This window comes from Tamandua tetradactyla, chromosome 3, assembly GCF_023851605.1.
Source record: "Tamandua tetradactyla isolate mTamTet1 chromosome 3, mTamTet1.pri, whole genome shotgun sequence".
NCBI lineage: Eukaryota > Metazoa > Chordata > Mammalia > Pilosa > Myrmecophagidae > Tamandua > Tamandua tetradactyla.
In genome coordinates this window covers 146,506,453-146,525,224 of record NC_135329.1, presented here as the reverse complement: position 1 = coordinate 146,525,224, position 18,772 = coordinate 146,506,453, and the positions used below count along the sequence as shown (strand labels likewise).

Here is an 18,772-nt window from a genome sequence, read left to right as displayed (position 1 = left end):
GAAAATTACAATTCAATTCAACTAATAATCCTTTGTTAATTTATTCAACAAACACTAAACACAGAAAACATACTAGTTCAAGATATTGAACTAGATGTGGAGAGAAATAAAAGGACAAATAAGAGTCCCTCTTTTTCAGGTTCATAGAAGAGATAAATGAAGAGCAGAAACAACCACAATTTCCTCATTTGTAAAATAAAGATGTAATACATACTTCTTCACACGGTTGTTTAGAAAAGATAATGTAAGTAAATCACTTGGCATAGTGTCTGGCCCCTGACAAGCATTTAACACATGAGAAAAGATGCTGCTACAATTGCTGCTTCTGTTTCTGATTTCACAGTAGCACTAAATCTAAAATTAAAATCTCTAGTATAAACTACTTTAGCATTTTTTACACATCTATCCATCACATGAAAAAAGATCACTTAAATAACCTATTTATAAAATGACAAACACTAAGAAACTTGATAGAAAACTTTTCAAATGATAAGATATTCTTATGGAAATTAAAATATATAAGTAAGATAATACCTTTGAAAACAATAATGTTAAGTCATTCTAAAAATGCACTGTCACAAACTTTTTTCTGCTACACCAGATAATTTGTAATACTCTGAATACTTGTTAAGCAAATCATTCACTCATTGATCCATCTCTAAGTAATTACTTTCTGACTGATTTATAGAACTATTTTATCCTTCAAGTGAAGGAGGATAAATCAGTTACAGATTTTTATTAGTGGAATAGCCCTTTCAATAATTACCTGCCACTCAGTAATTTCTAAATAGTGTTTATTTTTCTGGAATTATTTGGAAGCAAGGAAGAAAGTTACATCAGAAGTTATTTTTTAAAGAGTTAGTAGTAACCCAATATAAAAATAGGATAAAGAACATTAATAAATGGGCAATTTTACAAAAGATTACAAATTTTCAGTAAATGTATGAAAGTGTCTAATTCCACTAATAAAAGAAATATATTAAAACAATAGCATACTTTTTTTTTTTTTTTACATGGGCAGGCACTGGGAATCAAACCAGGGTCTCTGGCATGGCAGACAAGAATTCTGCCACTGAGAGTGAAATGAGACAAAATAAAGTGTCAATGGCTGAGAGATTCCAAACAGAGTTGAGAGGTTATCCTGGAGGTATATACGCATTAAATAGATATCACTTTGTTAGTCAAGACGTTAATGGAGAGGCTGGAGGGAACTGCCTGAAAATGTAGAGCTGTGTTCCAGTAGCCATGTTTCTTGAAGATGATTGTATAATGATATAGCTTTCACAATGTGACTGTGTGATTGTGAAAACCTTGTGCCTGATGCTCCTTTTATCTATCTTACCAACAGACAAGTAAAATATATGGAATAAAAATAAACAATAGGGGGAACAAATGTTAAAATAAATTCAGATTGGAATGCTAGTGATCAACGAAAGGGAGGGGTAAGGGGTATGGTATGTATGAATTTTTTTCTGTTTTCTTATTTCTTTTTCTGAATAGATGCAAATATTCCAAGAAATGATCATGATGATGAATATGCAACTATGTGATGATATTGTGAATTACTGATTATATATGTAGAACGGAATGATCAAAAGGTAAGAATGTTTGCATTTGTTTGGTATTTAAAAAATTTTTTTTAATTAATAAAAAAACCTAAAAAAAAAGAATTCTGACAGTCACGGTCACGCCACCCAATAACATACCATTTTGTCTGTAAAATTTATAAAATTTAAAAATATATATTCTCTGTTGACAAGTATATTAGCAAATGAGCACTCATTATTGCTGTTGGAAATTTAAATTAATGCAAACTTTCTAGAGGTTTTTTGTCAGTGTGTTTCAGAAGACTCACAAATATTCATAAGCTTTGACTCCACATTCTTCTCCTAGAGAGTTATTCTGAGAAAATCGTCATGAATGTGAACATAAATATAGCTTTAAGCACATTATAATTTTTAATAAAGGAAAACTAAAAACAACCTAAATAACGGAATTTATTACTAAAGTATGATTGATATACATTGGTACAATGATTAAAATACTACCATATGGAAATAAACCAAATGCTATCAAAATAATAGAATACAACGCATCTGTTAAAAAAAAATGAAAAAGCTCTGTAGGTATTCAAATGGAATGATCAACATTATATATTGCTAACTCAAAGTTATGTGCTCAGAAGTGTGTATGACATGATACCACATCTTGAAAAAATAAAAAAGATAAAGAGAAAATATACGTCTTTGTTTCATACGTCAAATAGACGTATACGTGAATATACGTCTTTGTTTCATTAAGCATATATTATCTCCGGAAGTATATGTAAGAAATTGCCTGTAGGAAAAATAACTGACTATCTTAAGGATAGGATAGGAGGGAGAGACTTCACTCTTATGACCCTTTGATTTTGAATCATGAATATATTATTATAAACAAAAAGTCATAAAATATTAACAGATATAGGATAGAGTTCTGCTCCCAATTCGGCAAAATAAACTCCTATCAGACCAGCCCTCCTAAGATATGAACTCTAGACAAAGGTATAGAAAACAACTACTTGAAGGTTCTTTACACTGAACAAACGCAGGAAAATTCTAGAGGATAGATGGCACTTGGAAGAAGGAATGGGTAAGTTTCTATTATGGTTTTAGCTTGAAGCCCAAAATCAATGCTATGCAGTGTTATACAGGGTAGCACTAGAAAATCTTGAACTTTCTGACCTAAAGAACCAGAAGCTAACCAAAGGCCTGGAAAGTGAGAGGGGAATCCCAAAAAGGAGAGAATCAGAGAGGGCAGTCTCCACATACTGTGTGAAAAAAAAATCTGCCCAAGTCTCTAATTCTTGAATCAGTGTGTGTGGAGCAAATGGCAGGCAGCTCAGCTAAGGATAAAAAAATTTTATCGTCAATTTTATGGTCTTTTCAAAGAATCAGATTTGGATTGATTGGTTTACTCTATTGTTTTCAATTTTATTGACTTCTGCTCTTATCTTTATTATTTCTTTCCTTTTACTTGCTTTGTGTTTATTTTGCTTTTTTCTTAGCTTAAGGTGAAAGTTTATATTGCAGATTTGAGAACTTTGTTTTGTCTAATATAAGCATTTAATGCTATAAATTTCATTGCATATACTATTTTAGCTGCATCTGATAATTTTTACATATTGATTTTCATTTGTACCCTCCTTTGAGACTTCTGCTTTGACTCATAGATTATTCAGAAATGTGTTGTTTAATTTTCAAGTATCTGGGGATTTTCCAGATGTCCTTCTGAAACTGATTTCTAATATAATTCCTTTCTCTCTGAAAAACTTCCTTAACATTTCTTTTAAAGCAAGGTTGCTCTTTTAGCTTTCTTCCAGGTCGGTATGTTTTTTTCCCCTTCATTCCTGAAGGATATTTTGCATGGATATAAAATTCTGGGTTGACAGTTCTTATCTTTCAGAACTTTAAAACTGTTATTCCGTTGTCTTCTGGCATTCATGGTTTATAAGTAAAAATTCTCAGTAGTTATTATTTTTTTTACCTAAATGTAATATATCACTTTTCTTCAGCTGCTTACAAGATTTTTGTCTTTGCCTTTGGTTTTTAGCAGATTTGACTATGGTGTGTTTCTAGGGATGGATTTCTTTGAGTTTATCTCATTTGCGAGTTGTTGACGTTTTTGAGTCAGTAAGTTCATGTCTTTTGCTGTTTGAGAAATTTTCAGCCATTATTTATTTTTTAAAAAGTTTCTGCACCCCACTCTTTCTTCTCTCCTTTAGGGACACTGATAACATGGGTTTTAGACATTTGGGTTTTATCCCACAGTCCCTGAGATTTTGTTCTTTTCATTTGTTTGTTTTTTCAATTGTTTTCCCTCTGTTGTTCAGATTGGATAATTTTTATTGATGTATTTTCAAGCTCAAGGACTCATTCATCTAGTACCTCCATTTTGCTATTGAATCCATCAAGAGTGAACTTTTTATTTTAGTTATTATAATTTTCAATCCTAAAATTTCCATTTGGTTCTTTATAGCTTTTATTTCTGGGCTGAGACATTCTTTCTCTTCATTTATTTCAAGAATATTCACTCTTATAATAGCCACATTAAAGTCTTTGCCTGACAATTTCAACACATGGATTACTTTGGAGTTGGCGATTATTGATTGCCTTTTCCCTTGCAAGTTGTTAAGATTTTCCTGGTTCTTCAAATATTGAGGTTTTTTTCCAAATGTGTCATTGAACTTTTGAACATTATGTTATGATATTTTAGGTCTTGTTTAAAAACATATAGTTTCGTTCCCAAAGCCTCTGTTAGGCCATTTAGGTCCAGATTCATGCACATGAAGCTTGAGGATAAGCCCATGGTTCTTACACAACTTCATGGGATTCTTTTCTGGAGCTACTTCTGTTCTTCAATCTCTGTAACACCTGTCTGGCAATCTTGACTTCCTCGTTTCCTAGCTACAAAGCCAGGACTTTAGTGACTCCTCTCTGCCATACACTTCTCACACCTGGGACCAAGGGGCAGGAGCATAGAGGGAAAACAACCCACAGGAACTTCTCTCATGCTCTTTGGACCACAATTTCTCTGGTCAGAGAGGAGAATTCCATTCCCTCAGAGTTTTAGGTGCCTGTCAACAGGTGCTATCATCATCACCCAGCTGTCATTGACTGCAGCCTTGGGACTGGGGCAAGAGAAAGAAAATATCAAAACCAAAAAAAATATTTCCCACACTCTCAACTCATAGGGGCCCATATTTCTATTCCTTAAACCAGAGGTTTCTCTTGGAACTTTTCTATCTTTTTATAGTGCATAGCTCTGGGGTTCAATCTGTGTTTGAAACCAGGCTGGATGATACCGAAGGAAAAAAATATAGGAAACTCCCCAACTCACATCAGATTATTCCTACTTCGAGCTCAGGTTTCTTTTCCCTGTTGCCTATTCCTGTTTACTTTAAAGGGTCCTCAGATGGCTGTCCCATGCAGTCTTTCCAGGTTTTTGTAGCATTAAGTGGGAGACAGAGTGGAGTATCCTTATTCCATCTTAACTAGAATCAGAACCAACCTACATTAAATGTTAAAGAATTCTACATTCTAATTAAAAGGCAAATTGTAAAACATAGAAAGATTGAAAGTCTATAAAATGAGTCTCAGAAAATTTTAAAAGATTGAAATCATACAGAATATGATTTATGAGTTAAGCGAAATTAAAATAGGAATCAATAACTTCTAAATAATCCATGGGACAGAGAAATCACAAGGGAAATTAGGAATTATTTCAAACCGAACAATAACAAAAGATGTGGAATAACATTCCTAATAATACAAGTTAAATGTGAATTGGCATATACAATCTAGGCCTATTTTTATTTTTTAAAATAAGGAGTTTATGTATACATAGAAACATGACTAGAAAGACTCTGCTAAGAATCACAAGCTTTTATTATGCAATTTTAAAAATTTAAATGTTAAATGAGTCCTGGTACTAGAATTATGTGTAGATCTTTTCCATTTTGCTTATTTGTTTTTCTCCAAATGCTTGACTGTGTACAATTGTTGCTTTTGTTTCAATAATTATAAATAAGGTAAAAAAAATAAATAATGGGGCGTGTATAAGGGATAAGGAAATTGGGTCGATTGCAATACTTGTGGTCAATGAGAGGGAGTTTCATTGGCATGTATGAGTTTTTCCTTTTTCTTTTTATTTCTTTTCTTGGAGTGATGCAAATGTTCTAAAAATGATCATAGCGGTTGTATTAGTTAGGGTTCTCTAGAGAAACAGAATCAAAAAGGAAACATTCGCAATAACAAAATTTATAAAAGTGTCTCATGTGACCGTGGGAATGCAGAGTCCAAAATCCGCAGGGCAAGTTGTGAAGCCGATGATTCTGATGGAAGGTTTGGACAAACTCCACAGGAAAGGCTCGCCAGCCAAAGCAGGAAAAATCTGTCTCTTCTGAATCCTCCTTAAAAGGCTTCCTGTGATTAGATTAAGCATCACTTATTGCAGAAGACACTCTCCTTGGCTATTTACAAATGGAATCAGCTGTGGATGCAGCTGATGTGATCATGATCTAGTAATATGACATGTCCTCATTGCAACAGACAGGCCAGCACTGGCCCAACCAGACAAACAGGTAACACAACTTGGCCAAGTTGACACAGGAACCTGACCATGATAGTGATGAATACACAACTATGTGATATATTGTGAGCCACTGATTGTATACTTTGGATGGACTCTATGATGCTTGAAGATATCTCAATAAAAAAAAATTTTTAATCCCTTCCACTAAATTATTTTGAAGCAAATCCCAGTCATATCATTTCATCTACAATATTTCAGTACAAAAATACAGCTTTTATAAACATAATGAAAATACAATTATTGTACCTAAGTTTTCAAATAAAATTATCTTAATATCAAAAAATGCTTTTGAAAATTTTAATCATACTATTTTAAACCCCTTTCAATTAGCTCTAATTTTCCCTTGAAGATGAATTTCCTGCATTTGTTGGGTCCATGAATTGTTTCTCTTTTGTTAATGAATTTGCTTGTTTAGTATAATTTTTTCTGTGAAATTATCTTCAAAGGGAATTATCTTCCATAAGAGGCCTGGCAGGCCATGGGTCATGAAGGTCTCCAAATGGGTTCATTACTCAAATACATATGTGCCACATTACCTATCTCTGAACTGATCATGAAAACATACAGGATGGCAGAAGCCTACAGTGCACTATTTTTAATTGGAAAAAATAGTAATTCATTCCTAGCCCATTAAAAAATTCACTTCCTCCAAATATTGCTAAAATACTCTTAAAACCTATGTGAACACCTACCAAGAGTTTCTGTATAATAGAAAGCAAGTAAAATACCAATTATCTATTTATTCAGCCTTCAATGAAACTATAGCAGTTGTTCTTGTGTGCACAATAATGGATCTTATTGGATAAGAACTGCATTTTTTCATTTATACTGCAACAAACACTCATATAACATAAACAGGACATCTGCTTTCAACAATGAAGGAGCAACAGGGCCCAGTATTATCCTCCTAAGGTAAACAAATAGAAAACTGGACAGTATGGGACATTGGACAACAGGGAAGTGTAGGGCTGTTATCCCTGAGAGAAAGGAAACAGGCAAGATAATTCCTATCATCACCTTGGCTTTTTGTTAGAGGCAATTTCCAGATCAAAGAACATAGAGAGGAAACCTGGACATAGCACAAAGGTCATTCTAAGTTGAAAATCAGAGACAAAATTTCAGGGAAGTCAAGGTAGCTAGAATTTGCAGTGCAGAGTATCACAGAAGGGGGAATTACACACAGAAAAAGCTCTAGAAATCGGCATAGTGGCTTCCTTGGGCTTTTGGCTAAATACCTATTTATATATACATATGGTAAAACTCCATAATACCACACAAAGAACTATTTCAAGAGAAGAAAAATTACCTGGAACTGTAAATTTAAAAATTCACAATTTTTCATGGTGAAAATGTTTCAAGTTCCCACCAGGTGGAGTAGAGAGACTTCATTTAATACACAGCACATTGAACGGAGATCCCAGAAGGATCCTGTTCCTTAGTAGGGCTAGTTTAGTCCTAAGGATCCTGTCCCTTAGTAGGGCTAGTTTAGTCCTAGAGAAAAGGCTACACTATAACTATCCTAAAAAACAAAATCAAAAGCTTAAAAACAAGTCTTAACGGAATGAAATCAATCCTTAAGTAACATAACTAACCGACATAACAAAGTTCAACACTCTTTAAAAGAATGAAACAAATTCCAAAACTCAGTGTTCTAGTTTGCTAGCTGCCAGAATGCAATATACCAGAAATGGAAGGGCTTTTAAAAAAGGGAATTTAATAAGTTGCTAGTTTATAGTTCTAAGGCCAAGAAAATGTCCCAATTAAAACAAGTCTAGGGCGGGCCGCGGTGGCTCAGCGGGCAAAGTGCTTGCCTGCTATGCCGGAGGACCTCGGTTCGATTCCCGGCCCGAGCCCATGTAACAAAAAACGGAAAAACAAAGTACAATAAAACAAGAAAATGTTTAAAGATGTTTCCCTTTCTTCCTTCCTTCCTTCCTTCTATCCTTCCTTCCTTCTCTCTGTCTTTCCTATAAAAAAAAAAAAAAAAAAAAAAAAAAAAAAACAAGTCTATAGAAATGTCCAATCAAAGGTATCCATCCAGGGAAAGATACCTTGGTTCAGGAAGGCCGATGAAGTTCAGGGTTTCTCTCTCAAGTGAGAAGGCACATGGCAAACACAGTCAGGGCTCTTTCCTTGGCTGCAAGGGCACATAGTGAACATGGTGTCATCTGCTAGCTTTCTCTCCTGGCTTCTGGTTTCATGAAGCTCCCCAGGACGCATTTACCTTCTTCATTTCCAAAGGTTGCTGGCTCAAGGACGCTCTGCTTCGTGGTGTTGCAGCATTCTCTGCTCTCTCCAAATCTCCTTCATTCTCCAAAGTATTTCCTCTTTTATAGGACTCCAGAACTTCTCAAACCCACCCAAATGGGTGGAGACATGTTGTCACCTAATCCATCTTAACAACCACTCTTGATTAAATCACATCTCCAGGGAGATGATCTGATTGCTGGCTCATGGACGCTCTACTTCGTGGTGCTGCAGCATTCTCTGCTCTCTCTCAATCTCCCTTTTATATGACTTCAGAAACTTATCAAGATCCACCCGAATGGTAGGAGACATGTCGTCACCTAATCCACTCTTAATTACATCACATCTCCAGGGAGATGATTTGATTACAGTTTCAAACATACAGTATTGAATAGGGATTATTCTGCCTTTATAAAATGGAATTTAGATTAAAACATGGCTTTTCTAGGGTCCATACATCCTTTCAAATCGGCACACTCAGCAACATAAATTTTACAATGCCCACCATCCAATCAAGAATTAGTAGATGGTTGAATAAGCCAGAAAATGTGACCAAAATCAGAGGAAAATTTAAGTCAACATAATCAGACTCAGAAATGACAGAGATGATGAAGTTTGTAGAAAGAATGTTAAAACAGGTATTACAAATATGCTGAATATGCTCAAGTACGTAAAGAAAAACATGAAGGTAATGAGGAGAGAAATGGAAGATATACAAAAGAACCAAATGAAACCTTTCGAGATGAAAAATACAATATCTGAAATGAAAATATCACTACATAAGATTAACAGATTAGGAAATGCAGAAGAAAAGAGCAGTGAAATTGAAGATACAATAGAAACTATTCATAGTGGATGCAGAAACTACATCTTTCATCTACATGCCCATGTAAACTCAAACTTAAATGTTTCCAATGACAATCACATAATGATTCATTATAGCTAATTTCCTATTTGGATGGGAAATCTGGATAAAATCTAAATATTCACCATGCCAAATATTCAGATAGTTGGTGTAAAGATACAGCTATGCTGAAACCCAGCATGATTTACAGGTTCAAAACCAGTGCTTCTTAGCATGGCACAAGTAGCCCAGTTGAGCCTACAAAATATACATGGCTCAAATTTCAATCTCTCACAACAGACTGCTGACCCATAGTCTGGGACTGATTCCACATTAGAACTCAAGGCAGGAAGTAAAAGAGTATTTTTCAGACTAGCAGCTTTGGTGGGAAGTTCAACTTCTGCTCCCCAAAGGAGTCACTGACCTAGACAATGACACTCTCAGTGATGTTAAGCATTTAAGGTTTATATCCCTCCAAGGCTTATTACTGGAAGTTCAGAATTTCCCCTTGATACAGAAAGGAGTGGGACTGTGTGGGGAAGAGGCATTTCAAATCTTGCTAACACTTTGAGTCCTCTCTTTTTTTTTTTTTCTCTTCTTGTGCTTGAGCTTAACTATATTATGTTTTCAATGTCTAAATATTTTATTCAATAGTTCTAGGGTTTCAAAGTAGAAAGTGGGGATTCATACAACTGCTCATTTGTCTTTTCAAGCAGAAGTTCTAAATATAACTTTTTTTATTAATTAAAGAAAAAAAGAAATTAACACAACATTTAGAAATCATTCCATTCTACATATGCAATCAGTAATTCTTAACATCATCACATAGATGCATGATAAATATAACTTTTGTAATATAAAAATTAATAAAACTAACATAAAAAAAAATTAAAGTCACATATGTCACCAGAAGGAAAGTTGGAGGTTAAAACATAGAAAGTAAAAAAACAAAACAAAACATAGAAGGTATATAAAAATAAAATTAAATTAAATCAACAAAGAAAAAAATAAACAAAGGAAAAAAAACAGAAAATATAACACAATGAATCTTGGGGTGGACAATGTCTGTGATTAACCGTACACACGTAAAAAAGTTCTTTCATGCACTAGAGCAAATACATGACACTATCACAAGGAGTTCATAATGGAGGGGTATATGGGGAAATAATGAACCTATTGCAAACTATGGACAATAGTTAACAGTAATATTTTAATACCCTTTCATCAACAGTAACAAATGTACCACGCCAAACTATGGGTCAATAATGGGGTGGGGTGGGGGAAAATATGAGAAGATTTGGGTTTTCTTTTTTCTTTTAATTTCTTTTTTGAGTAATGAAAGTGTTCTAAATTTGAACATGGGGATATATGCACAACTATGGGATGATACTGTGAGACAGTGATTGTATACTTCAGATGGTTTGTATGGTGTGTGAATATATGTTAAAAGAATAGCATTTTAAAAAAGCTAAAAAAAAGAATGCTATTTCATTACAAGTGATAATTATTAAAAAAACAGCAAAAATCACTCTGTGAAGTTCTATCACTGGTAGTCCTTTAATGTCATTAAAACTTCATTGATATTACAATCATTATTTTAAAAATATACTTATCTAATAAAATCCCAACCCTGAATTAACATAACCCCTCACCTTCTCTATGTGTGGAGAAAAATTGGACAGCCAACAGATTTAGTATTACTCTGAATTCATCATCACCAAATTTTATTTTGGCCAGCAATACTATATTTTTCTAAGCGGTTGCTCCTCTACTCTGCAACAAATATGGCATACCTTCATTACTCTCTCAGCCTCTGAACTTCTTTTCCTGCTTCTACTCTCTCTATTGATGACCTTGACTCATAAACCTCAGAAAGAAAAAGATGTTAGCAAAGATTAACTCCTTCATCTTCCTGCCACCAAATCTGTAAATGTGTCTATAGCCATCCTCTCCTCTCTATTGCAGTGGAGGCAGTGTCCCACCTCTTTACCAAAGGCTAATCCCTTCCTGGAGCTCTGGACTGCACACCCTTGCACTCTATCTTCTCAGCCATAGTAGTGCCCTGAAATGCACACAAGTTGATTGCCTATCCAACAGCCATTCCTCCTTTGAAACAGAGAGAGCTTGTTTAGGTATCCACCTTTCTCCCCACAATGTCTCTGACTGTTAACATATCTGGATGTGATGATTGAGACTGCAGTAGCCATTTTGTGACCTAAGGATGAAAGATCTGAATGACATGTTGAGGCTCTGAATTAACTAGCACCACAGTAATCCTTCCTCTGGTATTCTTAATATACATGACAATAAATTTCTTCTATTGTTTAAGCAATGTTCAGGTTGGCTTTCTGTCCATACACAGAGTACCTAAATTATATGAAACAAACTTACATTCTGAGTAAACCTATATTTTGAATAAAATCATGATTGTTTTATTAAAAAAAAACAGCAAAAAGTAAAGTTGCATTAAACAAACAATCAAATAATAAAAGCAGCATTGACAATAGTCAAAGAAGCCTGTCTCCATGTTCCAATGAACTCTAAGAAAAAAAATAATTTCAATTTGACTTTAACAATACTAATAAGAACTAGAAAAAGGTTGTGAGGATTAAGAATATGAGCCTGTCCTTCAAAAACAATCATTACTCTCTCACAGTTGTAAAGCATTTCACTCACCTCAAAATCTAATTCTGTATATAAAAAATCTATACAAAATGTAATTTTTCATTCTGATATTATTTAAATAATAAAATTACCTTTGTGTTTATTCAGAAGCTTGTAGCCCTCACAGAATCTGCCTGATGAAGTCATCATCTTGGCTGTGTCGAGATATGAGTATGCTGCCGCAAAATCAAACTCCTTTTTACCATCCCACCAACCTTTCTGCTTAGCATGGTTTCTCATATCTGGGTGTTCTCGATCAATCTTTGTTGTTACAGAAAGCTGATTAGAAATATTACGAACTCCCTCTATTTTCAAAAAAGAAAAGAAGTCATGTTTAACATAAAGTATCTATCTGTATGTTATAATTCTTAATCACCATTTAAATTTTGTGCCATGTGCATGTTTTACATATTCAAAATATATTAATGACTTTTTAAATTAAACTTTTTATTTTGAGATAATGGCCAATTCACATGCAGTTGTAAAAAATAATACAGAGAGTATGTGCACCCTTTACCCAGTTTCCTCCAATACTAATATCTTGCAAAATTATAGTATAATATCACAAGTAGGATATTGGTATTAATAGTAAATACATAGAATATTTCTACCACCACAAGGATCTCTCAAGTTGCCCTTCTATAGCCAGACCCATTTCCTTCCTATCACACCCTCTTCTTATGTCCAGATAGCCAATCTGTGCTCCATTTTTATAACTGCCATTTCAAGAACGTTATATAAATTGAATCATTTAGTATGCAACCTTTGGGAATTGGCTTTTTCACTTAGTATAATTCCCTACAGATTCATTCAGATTGTTGTATGTATCAGTAGTTCATTCTTTTTTATTGCTGGATAGTATTCTATGGTGTGGATGTGCCACAGTTTGTTTAACCATTCACAAGTGAAAGGACATCTGGGTTTTTTCTAGTTTTTGGCTATTACAAAAAAAAGCTCCTATAAACATTTGAGTATAGGTTTTTGTGTCACCGTAAGTTTTTATTTCTCTGGAATCTGAACTATATGGTGGGTACATGTTTAGTTAAAAAAAAATCTGCCATACTGTTTTTCAGCATGACTTTATATTCTTACCAGCAATGTACACAAATGATCTAATCTCTACATTCCTGCCAGCATTTGGTATTGGTCATTATTTTTTATTTTAGCCATTCAGATAGATAGCTGGTGATAGCTCACTGTGATTTTAATTTGCATTTCCCTAATGGCTTAATGATGTTGAACATCTTTTCATGTGCTTTTTTTGTTTTGTTTTTTTTGATGGGCAGGCACCGAGAATTGAATCATGTGCTTTTGTGCCATCTGTATTTCCCTTTAGGTGAAATGTTTCTTCATGTCTTTTGTCCATTTTCAAATTAGATGATTTGATTCTTTACTTTTGAATTTTGAGAGTTCTTTATGTATTTTAGATATGTCTTCTGCGAAAATAACTTTTTTAAAAATAATTATAAATAAATTTAGAACAATAAGTTGAATGACATCTAATCTCACCACTCAGAGACAACTATCATTAGTAACTGAGTGACATGGTGTTTTATAAGCCTTTTTTTCACTTAACAGTGTACTATAACCCCATTTCTGAGCTACCATCAGTTTTAAGTGGGTCTTTTAAAACTCGGGAACACTGCTTTGCTAAAAAAATTAAAAGTTTAGAACAGAACTATGCAGCTTCTAAAATGAAATGGACCATAATAAATAAAAATTGATGACAATTTAAAAGATTTAGAATGATAGTCTGCTAATAAAAACAATTAAATCACTCTAACAAAGTCATACTTGGGATAATTCTCACTATAAAAATCAGACAAGTTACAACAGAATCAAAGAGAGAGAAGAAGAATTTTCCATCTAACAGACAATTCCCTACAGTTTAACAATTTGGTTCTTGGGATCATTTGGTAATAGGAAGAGGAACCAGGCAGCAAAGTTAATCTACAATTGGATAATCAAACCCAATGAAGATGTTCATTATGATAGCCAGATGGGACTTTTTCAACAGAAAAATGTTTCCATTTCTCTCTCTCATGTAGTACACTTGATAAAATGAAAAGTGCTCAATGGTACAAGCAGGCCAATTATCACAATAAGAAATGAAGTCTAAAAATTCAATTTCATACATTAATAGGAACATGCAAAATTAAAAACAAAATGTCCTTCAAAACAACTGGCAATAACTTAGCTTGAAAAATAACATCCAAATCCTCCAAATCTCAAGGCCACTTTTACTGAGCCTTTCTGAACTCCTGCAGCTCAGAGTGACCTTTCCTTTCTCTAATGTTTGCAGCATCTATGTGTCTTTATCATTTAGGCACCATTTGGTATTTTCACATGTATATCATTTCTCTCTTGTAAAACTAGAAGATCAAGGAAGTAAACATAAAAGAAACACGTGATTACACTTGAATACAGAGCTGTACCCTATTGGAAAGAACAGGGACTGGGACAGGATTAAAAGATTTAAATTCCAAGTCTTCACTCCCTTGCCTTGAATAAGTCACTTTATATCTCCGGATTTTATCACTTGAAAAATGAGAGGAATATATGATTACAAAGAAGCTATGAAAAAAAAAGCAAAACATTATAAAATAATTAAATTGTGTTGCTTTATTCAATGATATGAAACTTTGTTTTAATTTATAGATAGTAAAAAGCTACTGTATCAACATATTCTTCCTAACCACCAACCCACAAACAATCATCCCCAACTTCACTCCCCTCTTATCTCCCTACCTACACATAATAAAATTGTGGGGTTCAACCTCAAGTAAAAATAGGAATAAATCCTAAGTTATTAAAACGTGAAAAAAAGTACTATGAAACACCAATTTCTGCTGCACAGAAAGTATATATATTCAGGTTATATCAGAGTTGATCTCCAGATATAACTCTACCTTTTTTCTCTCTTTCAGGAAAGCTCTCAATAGTACTCTTTCATTCTATACTCTTTAAAACTCTTTCATTTACTCTGCAGCTCAGTCCTTCATTGCATTAAATTATAAATCTTGAAGGACAATTAAATGTAATGTGTGTAAGTAAGGGAGTATTTTTTTTTAAGTAAGGGAGTATTCTAATTGTAAAACTAATTAAATCATGAAATGTGGTCCATACCTTGTATTTTCTCTGCTGCCCAGTATTTCCCTGCAGTCTCCAGAATCCATGCTTCATTCCTATCAGCTATCAGGAAACTGTTGTGATAGCTAAATACCATGCTACCCTCAGAACAATTTCCACCTTGGCCGTATTTTTCTAATAAATCAACAATGACAGTGAGGGCTTTTTCAGCTGTATTAGCTCTTTCAAGGCCAAGTCTAAAATAAAAATATTAAAGTTTTCATTAAAGTAAATTCAACTATTTTTTCTTAAATAATTTCACGCTCATGAAATTTTGTGTTTACATACAAAGCAAAACATTTTTCAAATGAACAGATAAACAGAAATCTAACTTGTAAGGTTTTCCTTCTGAGGACAGTATGGAATTATGACAAACCAAGTTTTTGAAGACAAACAGACCAATGTTTAAATTCCAACTTAGGAATTTACTGGCAAGTTACTTTATCTCTGAATCTCAACTATTTCATCTGTAAAATGAGGATAATAATATAAACCCCACAATTGGGAGAATTAGTTAAGATGATGAATGATAAGGAATGTTAGGTACTTCCAATGAATCATAATTTCCATCCCCTTCCCTTCTCCCAGTTAATGACATTTGACAGTCTTGAAATTGCATGCTTGTACTCTGGGGCAGTTTAGATAGAAATTATAAAGTAGAGCTTGAGATAAAGTATCAAAATCCAAAAAAGGGAAAAAATAGGAAAATAAAACATGTAAAATTTAGACAGTTCTATAGCACAGAAATAGAAAAATAACCTGACAAGATCCATGCCCAGTAGAGCTTCTTTATCACAAACTTCTTCTCTTCCCCATACAGCTTCATTTCCAATACAAACTCCATGCTCATTGGCTCCCATTTCTGCCCCCCACAACCAAGCTGGGCGACTAAGGACAACAGCGTATGTTTCAGGAACTTGATCAATTTCTACATAAGTACACTGTGAAAAAAGTCATAGCAACAACCACAAAACAAACACACAAAAAAATTAATCAAATGCCAGAATCTTACAAATCAATCAGAAGACAAAACCAAAAAGAGGAAAGTAAAATATAACAATACTGAAACATTTAATAATAAAGGCATTACTCTCAAAGCATATTCAGAATTGACCCTAAATCATTCATTCATTCAAACATTTGCTGAGCATCTCCTATCATTAAGCACTCTGCTAAGAGATATATATGTCAGTTACAAAAACGAATCAAAGACAGGGTGCACTGGTGGTTCAGTAGTAGAATGCTCACTTTCATGCGGGAGACCCAGGTTTGATTTCTGGATCATGCACCACCCCCCCCATAAAAAAAAGATGAATCAAACACAAATATTGCTTTCAAGAAACTAAGACTTGGTCATGGACCCAAAACAAAACAAAACAAAAACTAAGACTTGTACATTAATTAAGATGCAACAAAATATAAAGTATAAGAGCCATGACGAAAGCGCAGATAAGGTGCTACGGATGCTTAGAAGACAAGAGTGATAGTTTTTAGTTTTTAAAATTTTGAAAACATTTTGTAAAGGAAGAGGTATATGAGTTGAAGTTTAAGAAAGAAGTTCTCAATCTCAATATTGAGTGTCTCTTGACTAATGGTAGAATTACACATATAGTAGCCTAACTACCAAGAGAATTGCCAAAGCCATGCCATATGTAGGAGATGTCTGTCAGATATGTCTATAGGAGTGAAAGGAATGAGAATTACTGGCTTACAGGATAAAATGAATTTAAATATGAGGAGACGAAGCAGAAATGGTATTTTAGATGAATAAACAGTTTCAGCAAAAGCAAAACAAAGACCAAGTATACAGAAAGCATTAATATTTACTATTTTTAATATGAGAATATCAAAACAAAATTCCCAAAGTATATAACTTAGTCATAAAAACATGAAACTTTCACATTAAGTTCTATGTTAAATGATTTTTTAATTAAATTTGTTTTTTAAAGTTTCTTTAATTAATATGTTTACTTCTAAGTGACTACATAAAATGCACTGTGATAGTATTATCATTGGGCCTAATAAACCTTTTTTGATATGTCATAAAATCAAAGTTATTTCCAGAGACTTTTTCTATTCTAAACCAATTAGAATCCTGTTTGTCCATCAACTGCCAGCTGAAATACCATCTCCTGGTGAAGCATCCCTTGATCCCTAGACTGACTTAATTGATACTTCTCTGCTATCACAGCATGTTGCTCTGACTTAAATTCAGTATTTAAAACATCCTATTTTGTAATAGAATTAGTTGCATACACAGCTGTGATAGTTTGGAGGTTAAATGGGCCCCAAAAACCATTCCTTTGGGTATGAATTTATTGTGGGTGGGACCTTTTGATTAGGTAATTTCAGTTGAGGTGTGCCCCAAGTGGGTCTTAATCTCCTTACTGGAGTCTTTTATATGAGGATAAAATTGAAACAAACAAAAAAGAAAGACAGAGAAACTGAGAGAGAAAGCCCAGAAGCCAGAAGCTGAAAGCAATGAAACCCAGAAGAGAAGGGAGAAACCAGAAGACACTGCACTGTGCCTTGCCATTTGACAGGACTCCAGGATTGCCAGCAGCCTGTGTTCAGAAAGAAGGTATCATCTAGATAATGTCCACATTTGAACATTTTCACAGCCTCAGAACTGTAAGCTTGTAAGCTAATATATCCCTATTGTAAAAGACCACCCATTTCTGGTATTTTGCATTTTGGCAGCCTAGCAGACTAAAACATAACACCCTATTCCTCTGCTAGACTCTAAGCTTCTGGAAGAGAGAGTCCTAGTCATGACAGCAGGCTTTAAATTCCCCACCCCATCTAGCGTGCTTGCAAATGGAAAGTATTCAAATATCTGATCAAATAATTAAGAATGATTATTATTTCAGCTTTCTCCTAAACCATCAAAATAATAAAAGACCAGAAGTCTTTTTCTGTTTCAAATTGCTTTTCAAATGTAGTTCCTTAAATTTTTAACTTCTATAGTCTGTGCCAACCTGTTACTAACAAAACATTTATTTCCCTTACCTTAAGATGTTCTCCTAGGTTATCATGAACTGCAGCAGGAAAATAAACTACCTCTTGTACTTCATCACAGAGTCTATCTGAATTTTTTCCAAAAATAATCCGGTTTTCAACTGTTGCTGGAGGTAATGCCACAAAAGTGTCACAGGAACAAGGTTCCATGTTCTTTTGAACTAAAAATCATACAGCAGTTTCAAAATAGAAAAAGAAAAAGTATTTTAAGTACACAAAAATGTTTCACTTGATGACCAAAGGACATATCACTGCTATGCCTAATAAATGGGTTCATAAAAGCTTTAAGTTTTATATAATGTAGTACAAAAATCAATAAGAAAATGGCTTGAGAATTAATCTTGTATTACAATAATCATTAAGAAAATGGCAATGAGAATTACTTTCTTCTCTTAGTCGATAGATCAAATTTATCCTCAAGATTTTTCTCTCCTGAAGCCCCATTCACTATTTCATATTCAGGACCCCCTGGATAGTTCTACTGTTGTAAAGACCACACTCCATTGTATTTGTGTACATACATGTATCCCTTTACTGGACAGTGAGATCTTTGAGGGTTGGGAGTGTATCATATTAACCTCGGTAGTCTCAATGCTAAAAACTGTTAGGTATCATAGTATTTCCTAAAAGGAAGAAGAGGTCTCCTTTAAACTGGGGAAGAATACACACATTATAATACCGGTAAGACTCAAATTTTGAAACAGACTCACTGATTTGGGCAAATATAAAAAAGTCATT

At 33.8% G+C, this 18,772-nt stretch overlaps 1 protein-coding gene across 3 annotated transcripts in view; it reads right to left on the bottom strand.

Annotated features, from left to right (window-relative positions):
• Window positions 1-18,772, bottom strand: part of SCRN3 (secernin 3) — a 65,549-nt gene that overhangs the window by 45,346 nt on the left and 1,431 nt on the right. For all 3 annotated transcript variants that reach the window (XM_077154187.1, XM_077154186.1, XM_077154188.1), the window contains 4 exons: window positions 18,026-18,195; window positions 15,776-15,957; window positions 15,014-15,213; window positions 11,980-12,192 (listed from right to left, as the gene is read on the bottom strand). In XM_077154187.1, the coding sequence (XP_077010302.1) occupies window positions 11,980-12,192; window positions 15,014-15,213; window positions 15,776-15,957; window positions 18,026-18,184 (754 nt within the window). In that variant the 5' untranslated portion in view covers window positions 18,185-18,195. The remainder of the gene's footprint in view (window positions 1-11,979; window positions 12,193-15,013; window positions 15,214-15,775; window positions 15,958-18,025; window positions 18,196-18,772) is intronic.